The sequence below is a fragment of the Seriola aureovittata genome, chromosome 10 (genome assembly GCF_021018895.1).
Source record: "Seriola aureovittata isolate HTS-2021-v1 ecotype China chromosome 10, ASM2101889v1, whole genome shotgun sequence".
NCBI classification, from domain to species: Eukaryota; Metazoa; Chordata; class Actinopteri; order Carangiformes; family Carangidae; genus Seriola; species Seriola aureovittata.
Window position 1 is genome coordinate 13,059,665 of NC_079373.1, and position 17,229 is coordinate 13,076,893.

A 17,229-nucleotide genomic window follows, 5' to 3' on the forward strand; every position below is an offset into this window, starting at 1 on the left:
TGTGATTTTTTTATTTCTTTATTAAATTCTTAAATCAAAAGCAAGGTAAGTGATTTTTTTGGTGCTTTTTCTCTAAACATTCGTCTTGGCAGTTCCCAGGTTGTGGAGAAATTACAAATTTTGCATCAAATTAGCAACAAGCAAATGTTTTTAGTCAATCATGGCTGCTCTTTTCAGGCTGCTGTGGGTGCATAAAGACAAATCATCTGTCACTCACTTAATTCAATCATCAGTCTTCATTTAATTATTCAATATAATATGTAAATTCAATCTACAATCTCCAACAAATGCTAATTCTGTACATCATAATAATTAAATTGGATAGGAGCAGAGGGGAGAGCTTAAGTGCCATAGACTGGAGGAGGAACCTTTAATTAGGAGTAAAAAATCTGGCAAATTAAAATCAGTAATCAGCCTATAAATTGTTGTGATAGGGGCTGGCCGCAACTGTGTGGACTTAAATGACATATCAGAGGTTTGAGAGTGAAGCCGTGGCTGCTGCCTGTGTGGGTCAGGCTTAACGTAATCAAAGCCCAGCCAACTGTAGCATGGCTAATCAGGGGCCCGGTAGACGGGCCATGCATGACAGCCAATTACACAGCAGCCAGGTCTGCTCCATCACATCCTGCTCACTTCAATAGAGCCCCCTAAGTAGTTGTAACACTGGGGCCAGCACGAAACCCTGCTTTACCAGGCGGGAACAATGGGTCACTCTGTGGGACAATAGACGACACACACACCAAGAGCAGGAAGGTGCCAAGGAATGAATCTTTAAACAGGTGCTTTTTGTTACAATTACAAAACTACACCCTTTTTCTGACAAATAATACATGAGCAGAACAAAAGTAAGATGATATTACCCAGCCCTGTTAACGGAATAGGCAGCTTTTCATAATGGAAAGCATTAAATCCAACATGTGCCTTAGCAATTAAACAATTAGTAGACTGACGCAACATTAAACTACAACAATTGTGGAAAATTGATTCATTGTGTTAAGTAGAGCTGAAACAAGCAGATTCATTGTTTAGCCCTTCGACAAAAAATTAATAAGCAACTATTATAGGTAACAGATTCATCTTTTCTGTATATTTTTCAACCAAAAATGCTAAATACGGTCTGATTCCAGTTTTGAAAATAATGAGGATTTGATACTTTTCTTAATTATATGATAATAAATTTAATATTTTGGGGGTTTGGACTGTTAGTTAGATAGTTTGATAAAGCAAGTAATCTGCAGACATCAACTTGAGTTACGGAAAATGAATAAGTATATATAATTTCTTTAACAAAATGTTGGGATATAGCAGCACTAGCATTAAAGTTATTTATAAAGTAAAATGTGGGTAAAGCACCACTTTTTTTTTGCTTTTATAATTTCTACTTACTTTTTTCACTGTTTATTTTTTAACAAAGACAAATAAAACTCACCTCTTTTGGTAATTACGTGTGGAATTTTTCATAAGTTTACACATTGATCAATTAAACAACCAATTGACAAAACTAGTAGGCTCATTAAGAAGTTGCAGCTTAAACTATAACAAAAAAATATTTATAGTAGTTTGGTTATGTTAAAATAAAAATAACCCAAAAAAAAAATTTCTGTGCAGGTTGAAGCTGGATTACCTGGTTGTCAGGGTGGTTAACAGTGAAGTATCCCACACAGATGATGACTTCATGCAGCAGCTCTTCAGAGGAATGCTGGGAGCAGTACCAGAGCAGGGAGCTGACAATGTGTCGGAAAGCTAGAGACAGGCCCTCAGCTCCTAGAACAGACTGGCAAGTCACAGGCAAAGCATGTTAGTGTGTACCACAGTAAAATAACCATAAATCATCTATCATTGTGATTCCAAAAAGCTCAAGACATTAACAATGCAAAGTAATAAAAGGTTATATGTTTTGCTGGTGGGAACATACATGGTGTAAGTGTATAAGCAATTCAAGCGGGGGTCCCACCATAAAACACCCCAATCCCGCTCAGAAATGAGATGCTAGGAGCAGCTCACAGACAGTATTTATTAAACATGTCAGTGTGACAGAGCACCATAAGATCATCGCAATTTACTGGAAGTTTGGGTGTGTTTGCATTGTAACCATCCATAAACACAATACCTGAGAAGCTGCACGTTATGTTCAACAATCAAAATGTATGCAGGCAACATATTAAACTCTGTACTATCTAAGCAGCTGCCTAATGAAAAAAAAGCAAAATGTTACAAAAAATAAATAAATAAATAAATTTAGATTTATAAAATTCATGTCACAGTTTAAAAGGGAAACAGGAAAACCACTAAGCAAAGAGGGAAAACATCATTTATGGTTTGAATGAACTTTTTTCACAGTTTTTTAAAGGTTCACAGATTTGTTGCAGCATATTCTGCCAACATGCAACCACAGCAAAACCAAGTTATTTATACTGCAAAGCACACTTTTAAAATTCCCTTCTAAACATATTATTAGGAGCTGATGCGGCAGAGGAGTAAATTAACGGCCTCAATTCTGATCATCCAGCCACTAAAATATGTATTAGTCCGTGCTGTTAGGTAATGTGAAACGCAAGGTGATTACAACTTCTAGCCAAAAAAAGAAACATTATTTAAAATGTTCATAAAACTCCGGCAGTGAAATGCTTTCATTTCCAGCTGTTTTGAGTTGCCTGACTGTGGCGGGTCAGTGAGAGGAAGCTGCTTCAAAGTAATTACCGCAAGACATTAAAATAATTAACGCTTGCTCTCGTGCCTTTCCGTCTACCCAATGACTTAGCACAGTGAAGCTGTCGCCCTCTCCTCCTCGGGGTGGGTAATGTACGGCCCGGCATACAGTGCTAATCACCCGCGCTCCATCCTAACGGCTGACCCACCGGGCTCTATTCAACCCCAACAACTGACCTGGGGTCAAAGGGCACCTGTGTTTATGTCCACAGGTCAGCTTTGTCCTGAGGAGAGTGACTCCTCTTCTAATGGCTCTTAACAAAGTAACTTGCATCAATTTGATCATGTATACAATTTTATTAAATCCAGGGAGGATAATTAAACTTTTTTTTGTCATTTTTGTGATACCCTTTGTGATAAGAGAAAAGTCACTTAAATTGCTCTTCATACCACATATTCAAAAACCAGTTACTGTGAGTGGGAATAGAGAACACATGCTCAAACAAAGATCAGATGCAGAACTATAAAGAAAAACAAAACAAAAAATACTGTATGTCTAACCGTCTGTCACCAATGCACAAAATCTGCTGGATCAAAGGAATTTTTTTTATTTGTGACAAGTGGAAAACAGAATATATTTTGGATTTATTCTGAATACCTGGAAGGCAGATAGGTCAAGCAGGGCAAAACTGTTGAGGAAGCGGATGCCTTGCAAAGCCACCTGGATGACCCCAGGGCCGTAGGGTTCCTGACTCTGGGAAGCAGACTCTGGTAAGAAACTGTGCAGCAGGATACAATACAGGGTGTGCACCACTCCCACCAGGTCTGTAGACTGCAACAAGGCCGTCAATCCAGTCGGGTCCTGACGTTTATTGTCAAATATACTGGGAGCACTGGAGAGTAAGAGAGGGGAAATGAATGGTCAGCAAAACCAAAAATAACTGGAAGAATTCATTAAAAAACACACACAGATATGATACTAGGAAACACTGAGTAGCATTAGTGTCTTTATTTTTGTGCCGTTTTGCTGCCCTTGTCAAGAATAGAAAAATAGAAAAAAAAAAGACAAAGACAAACCAAAATGAAAGTCAGACTGTGATTTCACCCAAGGCTGAGGACACAAACAGTCAGAACCTCTGCTTGTAGATTTATTCACCAGACAAGAGCTTAGAGATAGCTTTCCCTTTAGATAAGACATAGTACCCTGTTAGCGCTGCTGTATTACCTGGCTTAACTGAATGCTGCGGGTGGAAGAACACCAAGTTTAAAATCTGTTGCATATTGACATGTTGGATCACAGCTGCTGTTAAGTTCGTCTTCTGATCTTCACGTGCTTCTCTTTTATTTATGGAATAACCTTTTTTTCTTTCTTTGCATGCAAGGAGCTTCCAATATGTTTCACTTTTTGACTGGTAAAAGTCACTGCCAGCCTGTTTGGTTGTAGCAGAAAGAGCGGGACCTTCAAGATTGGCTCTTAGGCTCCCACTCCTGCTACAGTAAACATAATAATGCCATGATGAGAAGCTCATGGCAGTAACTCCAAGATGGCAGATTGTGATTGAAGCCTGACAAGGTGCTGCTGAGTGCTCCGGCACATTTAATCAAGCCCACCTGAGTAAAGTTTTGATTTGAGGTGATGTGTTTGTTTGGCTCCAACAAGATGCCACTGTGTTGGTTAAAGGGATGGTGACATCCATCCTTTCATTGTACATCACATTTAACAAGAAAGCTAAGGATAATGCTGGTTGGAAAGAGGAGGTAGAGTGCGGAGGAAAGGCTTCAAGATCTAACCAATCCATCTGGCATTAAGGCATTTAAACATTTTCGTGATTTAAGTTTTTTAGTTTGACAAGTGAATTTGTCATGCTAGGAGATTCGAAAGATGGACATTTAGGAAGTGGATCAAATCTGAACAAATTAGAAAATAAACCAAACAAAAAATAATATTCTCTTGAGTGCCTGCAGGGGTGATGTGACCACGCACTGACTCAAATAAACAAAAAAATAGACAAACAAACTGAAACACCAGAGAAAATTTAAGTAATTAAGTCGCAATGCAGGAGAATCCAGTGAAAACCCTGGGCTAGCACAGACAGACAATTTAAGACTAGTGCGGCAGCAGCAGCTATGATTTGCAGCCATGTAGAATGGAGGGTGTGTGACCTCTGGATGGAAGCTACAGTGCATGCTGATACTTGATGTTAGCCAACAGGCTCTGTGTGAAATATGCTGCTAGGCAAGACCACAGCCTCCTAATGCCATTATAATCCCCTGACACAGCAACTGGCATGGCCAAAATATTCTACGAGCCCATTGAGCATTCTTATATATGACACACAGAGAATCTTGGCAGAACATAGCTTGCTGCCTGTGATACTGACCAGAACACTGGTCTCATTAAACCTGCAAGATCACACATGGTTTTCTCACACATATTCTGTGACAAACATAGACCTAATATAGCTGTCTTCTACCACGGTGGTGTGAAGCAGTTGGTCATTGATATTGAAGCACCTTGCAGCTGGCAAAATAATAGCTAGCTAGTACTAACCCCAGTACAATGGGTGAAACTGAAAAAGCAATGATTGCTACCTAGATTCAGTATAACAATTAAACGCATCAAAGTCGGTCCAGTTCTATTTCTATTATAATGCATAACATCAAAGCATATATCGGCCTGCTACCATGGTCAACATTTATTTTCCTTTTAAGTGAGGAGTTGTGGTGCTGATGTCCCTCAGCGTGTCTGTGTGCTTAGCCTCTGTCAGCGGCGCCACTGAACCTCCCTTAGTGGAGGTCACCGTAGCACACGTGGGTGGGCTCCCCCCGCGCTGCAGGCTAAGGTTTATGGTGAGTGACAGAGCACTGGGTCAAGTAGATACCTATCTCTATCTGCAGTAACGACAGCTTAGCCAGCAAGCTGGCTGGAGGAAACGACCTGCTGGCTGATTGCAGAGGAATCAGAGTCTTTGTTTGAGTAACCGTGAGTCCGTCTTTGTGGATCCTTGTGACATTAAAGAACTGACATCTAATGACAGTGACTGAGTCTCTATCATTAGATGCAAAGACAGAGGTGTGCGTGTGTGTGTGTGTGTCAAGAGATCACAGAGATGTTTAAGGTGCGTAATAGAGTAAGACACATGCTCACCGTCCAGTTACGACAAAACACAGCTTACACATGCTGTGCAGTAGAGCTGAGGCTTGTTGGAGGAAAGCAGACATCTTGGGGTGCTCGTCTACAGGACTTTGGACCGACAGGAAGCACCCATACAACTTGTCAATCAGACCCATGTTTACTACATAGCTGCAAAAAACACACAAGAAGAGAAAAAACATTTTGTGGTTAATTTTTTTTCCAAATCTTTCTAAATTTACCATGTGTGACTTCCTCTGTAAAAAGCTCATCTCACACAGGCAAACAAAGGCCTTTACTGTGCATACTTCCACAGCACTGCAGCTGAAAGCGGATACCTCACCTAAGCCCTCCACCCCCTGCTATTACTGTGATATCTCCAATTTGTCTTTGCCAATGACAGGTCTCATGATCATGTTCCCTGTACTCTTTCAGGCACAAATCACTGCTAATAGTGTCATTAGAGGGCTGTTGTGGCCCTTGTGCCAGCCCAGCTCTGGGCCCTTGACAGTCTGCTGACCTGGGGCCGTCTTCTCCCTGCTCCGGTATGCCTGCACCTTTGGGCTCAGCTCAGGCACCAATAGCTTATGAAGATCTGGCGAGTGCTGCAGCTGCCAATCAAGGCTTTAAAGTCACTGATATGGTCACTGTGAAGCCAGTGCTCCTCATCTTACCACTGTCTTGACTCTTTGCTTCTTTCACATACCTTTTTCGTAAGAACTGTCACTCACTGAGGTCCTCTCAAAACAGGTTATTATGACCATTTTCAACCGCCACTGCAGGTCATCTGACACTTGAACCGAGGCCCATTGTTTTGACTTGATCCTCTTCCACAGCTTTACTTAGGTTGAAAGGATCAGTCCTCACACTTAATGATCTGTTAAATGCTGCTCTCTGTTTGACAATCAGCTTGGTGGTCGAACTTACCCCTTTACATCTCAACATTTGAGCATGGATTGAAAACATTAATGACAATGATAGGGGACTAAAAGCACTGAAAGTCAAACTGAGAAACTGGTAATGAGAGGAGAGGAAATGGTGAACTCCTTTCTATGTGATATATGGGTTGGTATAATGGGAGAGTGTTGCAAAAGCTAAAACTGTTTTGATCTTTTGTCCTTCCTCACTAGCATATACATTATACAAGGCAGTTGAGGTAAATCTTGAGCTCGTACTTGGGATTACCAGTCTGACGATACCATTTTTCTCAGGCCCTCCCCTGTCTCCAGGGTTACGACTGGGTCAGTGGATGAGAGTGGTGGGCCTGTGCAGCTGCTCTGTCCAGATGAATCATGGGTTGTGGGAGGGATGGTGGAAAGACTGCACTCTTCCACAAGGCTTCGTCAGGCTGTGCCTGCCTTTCCTCACAGCCCACATTTCTCCAACACAGCACCGACTCCTACAGCCCAGACCCACAAGGCTAGCTCAAACACCAGGTTCAAGGGGACCTTTCAAAGCTTTGGAAGTGCTCTCTGTTTATGCTACTTTGTAGCCCCCCCCCCCTTAGAACTGATTTTACTTGAAATGTGGCACTGAATGTGTGGAAAAAGTACAAGCTGGAAGGATGCCAGAATACACCGTCATTCTCACACAACTCCCATTCCAACAAGACACCAGTTGGACCATTTCCAAGAGATCTGACATTTTGTCAGCCTATTCTTTACATAAGGCACACTGTTGAGGAAATCAGAGGTTGACCACCTCTCAACCCAGTGAAGAGGAGTGGAGGAGGGATGTACTAGAGGAGGTAAAAAGGTCATGAGATGAGAAAAAGAGGTGCCATGTAGGAGGAGGAGAAGCAGTGTGCAAGTAGCACAGAGCACTGGAAGGAAAATACCTGATTAGGTCTTGTGTGCGAGTGTTGAAGGACTCTGTAGCAGGCTTGACCTTGGCATCTGGGGAGGAAATCCATGTGTTTTCGCCTTGTCCAGACTCTGAGATATGTGGCCACAGGGACCCCAGGATGGTAGCAATGGTCTGCAGCAGGCCTGTTGTCAAACCCTCAAAGACTTGTTTGTTAACACTGCGCCCAAAAATGGACTTGTCCTCATCTGGGACATATAGCTGCAAGAATAAAAAAAAAAAAAAAAAAAACTTATTGAGAAACGAATGAACCTGTATTATTTGCATCACTAGGGTAACTACCTCTTTGATAAACCCTGATATGCTGCAGCAGAAATCGGACAGCATCCAAATGCCATTAGACAGAAGTGCAGAGGGATAAACAAAAACAGGGCAATTTAACCTTCAGCATGTGCATTAAAAGCCATTCAATTAACATAGAAGCAAACATTAAATGCTCTGTTTTCATTAGCTTTTCCAACATTGTTGCTACATTATATACTTTAGTGAGTTCATTATTAACCCGCTTTAGGCCACAAATTAGTAAATCCTTGTGATATGTAATGGCTACAATAATGGTATATAGTGGAGGCATTTCCTAAGCCACACAAACAGCAAAAAAGCAGTTTGACAAGATGAAGGCTTAAATAAAAAAGCTGCAGAAGAAATTAGACACTGCAGTTAGATGAGCATTTCCAGTCAAACTTCATGAAACACACAAGCAGAAGTCCATGTTTAAAATATAGTGCTGCTGTTAAACATGGAGAACGTTGTTAAGGTAAAACCTTCTCATTTGGTCTAATGGTTGGAGTGAATGCTGACAGCATAGGTAAATCCACCGACATTCTCCACAAATCTAATTAAAAGGGGACATGCTCATATGGCAGCACTACCCCCACTGCTTTACTCTATTGCTCATGCACACGCATACCAGGACATAGTTAACATGTAAAAGTTAACAGTTGTAAATTAAATCACAACTCATCAATGAGGGGTGTGTAGGAGCATGGATAATTGCTGAGCCCAATTCCTAATCTGCATTGAACACATGGAGAACAGTTAGTTTGTCTCCTGCAGTGCTGCTGGATACGTCAGTCAGCAGAGCAGCTGCTCAGATATGTTTTATATAAACTGAAACATACAGCCTAACCTCTCCCTGTGTGCCCTAAGGAAATATGACTGCTTTGGATTGGAACTCGGCACTGGAGAAGGAAGCCCCAGTAGAGTTCATGCATGTACCACAACCCTGTGCCTGTGCCTTGTCCTGTCTCTGTTGTGAGTGTAGGCGGCCCCAGCGAGCCGCCACCGTTAGATGTTTGGAGTGGGCTGATGTTTACAGTCCTCCTTACAGAGTGCTGAAGGATATGGGCTGACATGTCGCCACAGTGAAGCCTGCCTGCTTGACTGACTATGCTCTCACATTCCCTAAGTCAGGAGGCATCTGTGGAGAGGTTGGGCAATGGCTTGTTACTTGCTAGCCTTGTGCCCTGCTCTGTCTTTCATTAACACTGCGGCAGGAACATGTACCAGCACAAAGCCAGGGCTTTCTCTGTGGTCAAAGCACTGTATATCAACAGATAAATGCAAAGAAAACAAGGAGGGTTAATAAATGTATGTGTTAGAAACACTGTTCATTTGGTCAAACCTTGGTGCGTTGTATGTAAACATATTCAGCATCTCCTCTACATTTACAGAACTTTGCTGTTGGCACAAACTAACTGCAAAAATATTGACTCATTGCATAATTTATGAAATGTTTTGTTTATGATGGCAAATTAGGTCTTGTTCATGCGCTAGGGTGCAGAGACTTACTGTTAGTTGATGCAGCAGCAGGTCCATGAGAAGTGCTATCTTGTTGCTAAACAGCACATAGGAGCAGTTGAGGGGGCAACAGGAACACGCCAGGTAGTAGGTATTTACAGCAGCGCAGAGAGATCTGACACAGAATGATGACAAACCATTATTAATCACAAGGCACGCTGATACTCCCCTCGCAATTCATTACAGAAACACTACTAGTGGGATGTAAACGTCTAGCCCTGGGCACTGACACGACTATCTGCAGTCATCAGGAAACCAAACACACTCTTCTGTATTTGTGGTTCCTTAAGGGTGTAGTTTGTCTTCACAAGTCAAAAGCGTATCGCACTGACAGCACGAGTAAGGAAGCCGATTTGGGGAATAAAACACTCATATCAGCTACTTATGCGGAGACTCCCCTCACTAGAGCCACCTTCAGAGAGGCTGAACGCAATCTCAGTCCCATCTTGGCTGAGATGGTGCAGCATTTCCGCTGGGGAGATAAAACTATTCCTCTCAGCAGCTCCTCACAGCCGCCAGGCAGCCCCAGGCAGCAGCCAGTGCTGAGCCAGCCAGCGTGCCTCTGTATTATGTCTGCTCTAAAACAAGTCCCAGGGAAGATTAATGCTTCAGATAACTGACCAATCGTTCTGCTGTGACTGCTACTCCCCCTCGCCCCCGTTTCATCAGTTAATATTTTCTGACAACTGTATATTTTAGCCATTGGCGGAATGGCGTGTCCTATCTGCTCGCTGGAAGAATGGAATCTGCCTCTCCAGTGCCTAAAGTAGGCCATGTTTATTTCAACTGGTAAACATTTTGATATCTACTGAAACCTTCACATCTGCTGTGCGTTTTCGGTCAAACCACGCTGGCATAGTAAAGGAAAATAGATTAGGCTGAGGCAGACCCAAGTCTGTCAATAACTTCCTCTATTCTTTGCTTTGCATTTGCTAGTGGGCAGATCGGTCGTTTTGCCGTATCATTATTGACATTGCAGTGTAAAGCTGTCAGATGTGGAATGTGGTGTTAATGTGAGAGGCACTATATTTTGAGTGATTGGATAGTGTCCAACTCTGACATCAAAACTTACTTGAGTACACCTGAAAAAAAAAAAAAAAAAATCATAAAATGAAACTTCTTGCAAAATGCTACAGTCTTGTGTGCCAGCTATATTGACAGTAATTCTATTAAAGTATGAAGATGGTGGAAAAAGTCTAGCCATAATGGTTAAGTGCACTGATAGAACAGCCTGTGTGGAGCAAGACGTGAGGTAACATGAGATCCCAACCAAACTATACTGTGTGCAGCCATGCAGCATCAGGACTCTGATTCCCTAGCGAACACGAGACTTTAGATCAGCTTCTATACAAATACCAAAACGTCAACTCAAATACCTGTTCTCTAATACAAATGGATAATTACATGCTTTACACATCTTATGAAATTCAAACTGTGGTAGCTGGAATGTACAGTTGTACATTCCTCCAAAGGACAAGACTTACTTTAGGTGCGTTAAGTCACTATTGTGGTGTTTATGATCATGCCCCTGTTGAGTAAAATAGTGCATAAGTAAGGATATCATATCAGAGACTGAAAAATGAGGCAGGACTGACTTCTTTTAGTGTCCAAGAGCTGCTTCACAGCAGCTAGATGAAGGTAGGTTGTCTCGGTCAGCGGTAGTATTCAGATTTCTGTGATAACTGAGATTTGGTACACTCCTCTTTCTAAATGTAACTTGTTTGAATTTTACATAAAAAATAAAAAAAACCTTTGGCAGCAGTAGTGTCATCACTGCATTCAGAACAGCTTCAATCCTTCTTGGATTGCTGCCATGTAAGTCCTAAACTGTGCGTAACGGGATATTTGATCGTGGCTTCAAAAAGGAATGACGAACTTTGAAATTCTAGTAAAGATTGAGAGAAGTTTTAGATCAGCAAACTGGAGAGGCAACGCAAATTTTCCAACTTCTTCTTAGAATTCATGAAACCACTCTTGGGTTTGTTTAACAGAACAGGTATATTACCATGTGAAAATGTGTGGTTAGGAGGACACACTGAAACAAAAGTTGCAACTCGTCATGGCGTCCTGGTAGCCCTGTGGTTAAGATGTAAACCACTTGGTCACAATGAAATTTATCTAATTCCAATGTTTCCTGTCAAAAAAGGCTAAAATACGCAAAAAATAAAAATCTTAAAAACAACTGCACCTAGTCCTGTGAAATAATAACATTGCCCATGCCATTACACATCAAATACCATGTTTAACTAGTGGCATCTAATTGTTCTCTCCTATCAAATACACATATGACAACTAATCAGGATTTTTTTCTTTTTGCACTGTCACATACTTTTGTCTGTAGTCCTTGGATACTGGCAGCTTAGCCATAAACATCAACTTTTTATTTTGTTTCTGCTTTTTGAAATCTGAAAGCCCGAAATTATAATATATATATATAATATATACACACACACACACACACATCTTTTTTCCCTTGATTTAACACTTAATACTATAGTTTATAACAGTATAAACAGGGCACTGTAAATGTTGATTCTAGGCATGGCTGTATTCACCCTGACCTGATTAGCATATTCTGATTAAATCACTGGCAGGACAGATCTGGCCCTCTGGCTTAGCAATTGACTCACTCAACTGCTCATATAATGAGCATGCAATTGCTTTGTAACACAGCTAATCAGGCTTGTCTTTGGTCATCTCTGAACAAATGAGGGGCCTGTCAAAGACTATGTTTGAGTTATGCCCTTACACCAACTTGTACAATGAACCAGCCCAGTGATCTGTCTTTGGTTTCCTCCCACCTAATTGAGCTTGATGAGCATGACACCTGATAGTACGCCCTCTCTGGGAATCTCACTATCTCAATACCCCTAAATGACAGCTCGAGCCAAAGATTTTGTGGAACAATTTGGTGAAGTGCCACGCCAGCCTGTCTCATGTTGCACAAAAACTTTGCTAGGACTGATGTGTCCCACTCTGTCTGCGCAGGCAACATTCCTCCACCTACACCATTGTGGGGCTCTCATTATATTACACAGAGGGTGCTTCACATGGACCCATAATGACCGCAGCCACTATCTATCGCCACCCACCTAGAGCATTGTCACTTTTTTGACAAGGCTCCTTTGAAATTAGATGCAAAAAAATTATCGTCACAACTTTTAACTGGTGGACAAACCAGTCCTATCTGATGGTGAGAAAAAAAGAGAAATTGTGAAAAAGAGTAAGAGGAAAATAATGAGCGATGTAATCTGCACACCTACACTAAACAGCTTAACCTCACACAGCGAGGAGATACCATTTTACCTGTACAGCTATTCAGATGCGTAAAGAAATGAGGCCAAGAGGTAGAAGGATGGAGCACACCTGATCCCGTTTCGCCACCCTGCAGCCCTCTAGGTCTCTGCCTGGGTGGCCAACAGGCCTACTCATGATAAGGTAGAGGCTTGGGGGGGGCACAACTGACCTCTAAATTTAAACTTTTAACAATAAAATATAACTTCATTTTAGATACAAGTCTGATAAATAAGGAGAGAAAAAAGACTAAAAAACTTCACTGCTTCAAGCATAAATAAGAGGTAACAACCATAAGCAAGGTTTATCTAGCAGAGAGATATTCGGTTATGAATATTGTCTCTTTCAACATAAAGTTATTTTTACATTAAATCGCTGACTTTCAATTCAGTTGCCAACAGGGCAACAAACATGTAAAAGGCTCTTTATGCTTTTTGTCACTGCCTTGCGTTATCAGCCAAGATCTGTGCTCCTCAACCCGAGTCTCACATTTCTCGCCCTCTGTGTGCGTTTCCTATGTGCACAGTCAAGCCTGACTGGAGCAACGCTGCAGAAATCTGACCAACTTCCAGATCAGGTTAAGTCCCTGCCTCTTAAACAGGGTAAATTTGTGTTCAAGGGTAGAAAAAGAATCCTAAGCCAAAATAAAAGGTGAGGAGCAAATCCATTTCCTTGTGCTGTCAAACAATCCCTTCATTCACTGCTATCTAAATGACATTTAATTTGATTCTGCTGTTGATCTCTCCGATACCCTGAGTGCTTCCAAGACATCTATTCTGGCTGTCGTGCCGCACTGGCCAGGTATGAAGGGGGAGAAATCTGATGAGCCGTCACACAGCATCATGCACAAGAGCATGAGTGCGTGCACTCACACACAAAAACGCACACACCTTCAAATGGTGGAAAACATCCTGAAATAAAACCACAGGTAGCAGGTCTGATTTCACAGGATACACCGGGTCATGTGAGACAGAGGTGGAAATACAAATTGGGTTAACACGCAGTGCTGAAAGACTCCTAAACCTTTCTCTGGAGATCACCTGTTTAAGTTCCATTCACAGCTCTGCCTTTCTTTTTAAAGCAACGGAAATTGTCAAGATACAACCAAAACATTAAAATATAAACTTCTGAATTAGATTTTGGCAACCTAAACATCATAGAAGAGTGCCTCTGCTCTTTTGGTTTTTAAAAGTTGTGTACAGGCAGATGGAGCTTTGTGCTAAGACCGTTCTCAAGCAGGATGCAAGTCTTTCTTCCTCTCTTCTCTCCAGTGACCCCTATTGGAAGACAGAAGTCACTAGCTAAAAAAGAAAAAAGGAAAAAAAAAAATTCTTGTTATCTTTGACACTGGTTTTCAGTTGAAAGAAAAGGGGGATTCTCCCATCCACACAAACTATTGAAACCAAAACAGTTGTGTGCTTTATTTTAACATCCTTACTAGTTAAACAGTTTGGGACAAAACAGCTTCAACTACATAATAGGAATTATATACAGTATACTATTGGTACTGATGCTGGTGCATATAATGGGTATGATGGGTTCCTCACACAGTACAATGCTACATATACAGATATATCTCAATTTAGAAGTTTTATTTTATATCAAAATTAAATTAATGAAAATATTCGTTATTTAAATAAATGTGTAGTAAAATTAATACTGTTCCTGAAAAACTAAATTCTAACATTTGTGATGTTGTTGTGCGTTTTGAGATATCATCTCTCCAGCTGAACTTAATGACAGTGGCTGCATAAACTCTGATCTAGACATTCCAGTGACCACAAGGTTACACCAGGACATTAGCGGAGCCTCGTAGAGGAATTAGCTCATTAATGTAATGGTAACAAGATGGAATCAGCCTCCCATGGGAGAGATATGGCAGGAGCATCTCCGCAGCTGCCTTTTTTTGTAAATCACTCTGCTTATCTGGTAGGAGGAGGTGATCAATACGGCAGCATCACTGTAAACAGATAATGTAGCGCACTCTGGGTCGAGCGTCTGTATAGCAGCCCATTAGGCCACACAGCCATCCAGATGACAGATAGTGATAAGTAGACAGCCGGGCTGCGTCCTTGTGTTGCACCTCGTCACCAGCTGCCGACTACACTGACCTGACTGAGCTGCATCACAAGGTTTAAGTGTGACCTCTCTTGTATTGGTCAAGAAAGCACAGCAACGGTTGTTTTTCTTGAGAGTGCTGAAGAAAGATGGTCAGCCCCAACGGATGCTAGTGACTTTCTACTGCTGGACCACAGAGAGCATCCTAACATAGTGCATCTCTGTGTGGTACCTCAACTGTACAGCAGCTGAAAGGAAAGCACTTCGGTGGGTCATCTCCAGAACATAGAAGATCATTGGGATACAGCTCCCAGCCCTGGAGGACATTAACAGCTCACACTACCTCAGAAAAGCTTTTTCCTCAGAGCTGTAACTGCTCTGAATCAGTCCATCAAGTACCCCCCATAACTGTCTGACACGACTGACTTCACATACACACACACTTCACTATGCCACCAAATAAGCTATACCGTACACAGGGGCCCACTCACATATATATTCTGTATCTAAAACACAGTGACAGCTGCTGTAATTAATAACCTCACTGTACAGGGACTAAAACATTCACCCATATTGTGTTTTTATGAAGAGTATCAACATTTCTGTACCGTTTCGGTTTTGATGCTGCATTGCACCCCTGAGCTGATTGCACTACTCACTACGGCTGGACACTTTTTGTACTATTATATACTATTTTTACTGTGCATACTGTTTGTTCCTACTTATCCTTACTGTATTGGTTCTCTGGCTGCATTGCACACCCAGGCTGTTGCACTATGTTGCAATATTTTGTCTTTCGCAGCACTGAGTACATAAGTAAGTTGCAAACCTAACCTCAACCAACCTTAATTCTATTCTATACAACCTTTGTTTACATACACAGTTATAAATGTAAAAATTACCTTAAATTATTGTTACATTTTAGCTACAGGCAAGCTGTTTCGATCTACACTACAGAACATATTATACACAGTACATATTCCTGGGTTGATATGTTCATCAGGGGCTTATCTCCAGTTCAGTTCTCAGCTGTCAAAGCTCCTGAGGCTCCAGCAGTATTAGCAGCACAGGACTAACTAAAATGCAAGCCGGTGGACCGAGGTATCAAGCTCAATTCTAAACAAGCAACTAGAATAACCTTTTAGGCTTTGAAAGTTCTTAAGTGTGTCTGTGTCCCTGCATTAATCTCATGCTAGTGTAAAACTCCCCTGCAGAGAAACCTGTTTAGCCAAGTGAAAGGTTTACAAAAAGGAGCTTATTCAAAACCATTCTTTTATAATTATTCATAACCAACACTAGGGTTGGATTAGACTAGTATGCAGAGTATAAAAACACATGAGCCTAATCTTCACGTCCTGTTCTATCACCACAACATGTCAAGAAGATGTCCTAAAAGTCAAGGAGGTATTGTCTGCGCTTCAGCTAACACAACGTCATGCACGGATGTGCCAACAAACTCAGCAAACAAACGCTTTGTACAAGACAGTCTCTCCATTTAAGATAATAACATTTCTTCCAATTCAGAAGTCTGCTTAAAATTCCCTCAGATTACAATGATTGAAGAAGAGAGAGTACAAAAAAAAATCAATATACATGTGATGCCCTTTAAAAGCCTTATAAATATAAGAAGCATTTGTCCATTAGCAGAGATTCAGAGACCAGTAAATGCTAATGAATGGGAGAGCAAGGCCATTCGAGTCCATTACAGAGTCCCACTTGTGAGTACGGCAGCCTCTTTGAGGTTATCTACTGGCAGGCCGTGCAAACGTCAGACCCACAACTCAAAAATACTCTGCACTCTAAATGATAGATGGGACACATGTGCTTTTTCTGTTTCCAGAGAAAAGAATGGACATAAATTGATTACAGAAATGGAGAAATGCTTTCCATTTCTAGAGGCCAGAGCTGTTACTCATTAATGCATTTTCAGGGTATTTATTGAGATGAACCAACTACAAACAGTGACTCACTTTTTGCAACTGCATAAACAATTACAAATTGGGAATAAAGCAGTGGGTTTTCAGTGAGGTCAGTAAAAGGATACAGTCAAAGAGAAGTCAGACAGAAGACAGAGTGTAACAGCTGTTTGCCACCCAATGAATATACAGCTGATTGCATATTAAAGAGTATGGATGGTTCAGAAGTGTTTCTGTAGTTTACATATTGTGAGCACAATCAGAAATGCCAAGAAATAAAATTGTTTATATTATTCTTATTCTTCCAACACTATGGCTGACATTTAAACCCAAAGACAAAGCCTTAGTCCACTTCTGTTTCTTTGATATTTTTTTTCGCAATCTTGTGAAATCCATGTATATCTGCAAAACACCAACTTTTTACGAGCTAAGAAAACTGCTCAGCACTGTAATTTTTCTTAACCCATGAAGCAACATTTCCTTCAGTTAATCTGAAAAATTGAAAATCAACAAATT

General features: G+C 41.2%; 1 protein-coding gene across 3 annotated transcripts in view; it reads right to left on the reverse strand.

The window, feature by feature from the left end:
- The window catches only part of scaper (S-phase cyclin A-associated protein in the ER), a 57,456-nt gene that overhangs the window by 6,591 nt on the left and 33,636 nt on the right, over nucleotides 1–17,229 (reverse strand). For all 3 annotated transcript variants that reach the window (XM_056387147.1, XM_056387145.1, XM_056387146.1), the window contains 5 exons: nucleotides 9,437–9,560; nucleotides 7,620–7,846; nucleotides 5,798–5,953; nucleotides 3,308–3,542; nucleotides 1,625–1,774 (listed from right to left, as the gene is read on the reverse strand). In XM_056387147.1, coding sequence (XP_056243122.1) covers nucleotides 1,625–1,774; nucleotides 3,308–3,542; nucleotides 5,798–5,953; nucleotides 7,620–7,846; nucleotides 9,437–9,560 — 892 coding nt within the window. The remainder of the gene's footprint in view (nucleotides 1–1,624; nucleotides 1,775–3,307; nucleotides 3,543–5,797; nucleotides 5,954–7,619; nucleotides 7,847–9,436; nucleotides 9,561–17,229) is intronic.